This window comes from Pundamilia nyererei, unplaced genomic scaffold (assembly GCF_000239375.1).
Source record: "Pundamilia nyererei isolate P.nyererei 1_Seehausen unplaced genomic scaffold, PunNye1.0 scaffold00060, whole genome shotgun sequence".
Lineage (NCBI taxonomy): Eukaryota > Metazoa > Chordata > Actinopteri > Cichliformes > Cichlidae > Pundamilia > Pundamilia nyererei.
In genome coordinates, this window is record NW_005187461.1 from 3,052,513 (window position 1) to 3,053,393 (window position 881).

Below are 881 nucleotides of genomic sequence, written 5' to 3' on the forward strand. Positions count from 1 at the left end.
AACACCTGAATCCCTTTCTTCTGGTTGTTGTTCTGTGCTGAGGCCGTCTTGTCTCCGGGAAACTTGGGCCCATCTGCATTGGATGTGCTCTTGTTTGTGGAGTTCAAGTTCTAAAGGGAAGGGGGGAAAAAAAACATCAATAGGCAGGAAAAATAATGCATGTATTTATTTCAATTCTTTTGATCTGTACCCTTCTCACAAAAAAAATAAAAAAGTTCTGCCAGTGTGCTGTGTGACTTACAGTTTTGCTGTCATCGTTGTTCAACGTGGGATCCTTATAGTTTGGCCCAGGCAGTGCAGGGAAGTCCTCATTGTGGATGGAGAAATCCTGTGTCTGCTCAGTTGATGGCTTTGTCACCATGCCAACTTGATGATGAAAGTGTAACAGCAAAGAAAAAAACAAAAACAAACAAAATGGTACAATCAGCAATGATAGTCTGTCGTGTGCAGTGTAACAAAAGCTTAGCTAACATTATGAAGCTCATCTGATGGTTTTCAGCTGAAATCCATTTCCAATGTTGATGGAATGTGCTGTCAGTGATTCATATGAGGAAAATAAGACACTTTCTACAGTCTAATGGCTTACCATAAGGCGCTCGTCCAGTCAGTGGGTTGAGAACTGGTGTAGGGTTTCCGGTCCCTTCTCTCCGACTCCTATCTGCTAATGCAGGGAAGTCTGACAAATCCAGTCCTGTTACATTTTCACTCCCATCTGTTACACAAGGACAATACAAACATGTGAATCCTTAAATACACTATTTTTGTAAATATGTAATAATGTAGCCTTATTGTAAAGTAGATTAAGGATGTAGCAGCTCTCCCCTTTTTTGATGTGTATTTATGTACAGTGGGGCAAAAAAGTATTTAGTCAGCCACCGATT

At 40.6% G+C, this 881-nt stretch overlaps 1 protein-coding gene across 2 annotated transcripts in view; it reads right to left on the reverse strand.

Annotated features, from left to right (window-relative positions):
* The window catches only part of cnot2 (CCR4-NOT transcription complex, subunit 2), an 11,827-nt gene that overhangs the window by 4,095 nt on the left and 6,851 nt on the right, over nt 1-881 (reverse strand). The window contains exons 7-9 of one of the 2 annotated variants that reach the window (XM_013911294.1): nt 587-712; nt 242-366; nt 85-110 (exon numbers count right to left, since the gene is read on the reverse strand). In XM_013911294.1, the coding sequence (XP_013766748.1) occupies nt 85-110; nt 242-366; nt 587-712 (277 nt within the window). Of the gene's footprint in view, nt 1-5; nt 111-241; nt 367-586; nt 713-881 lie in introns of both variants that reach the window. The other variant, XM_013911295.1, reaches the window with a different exon arrangement.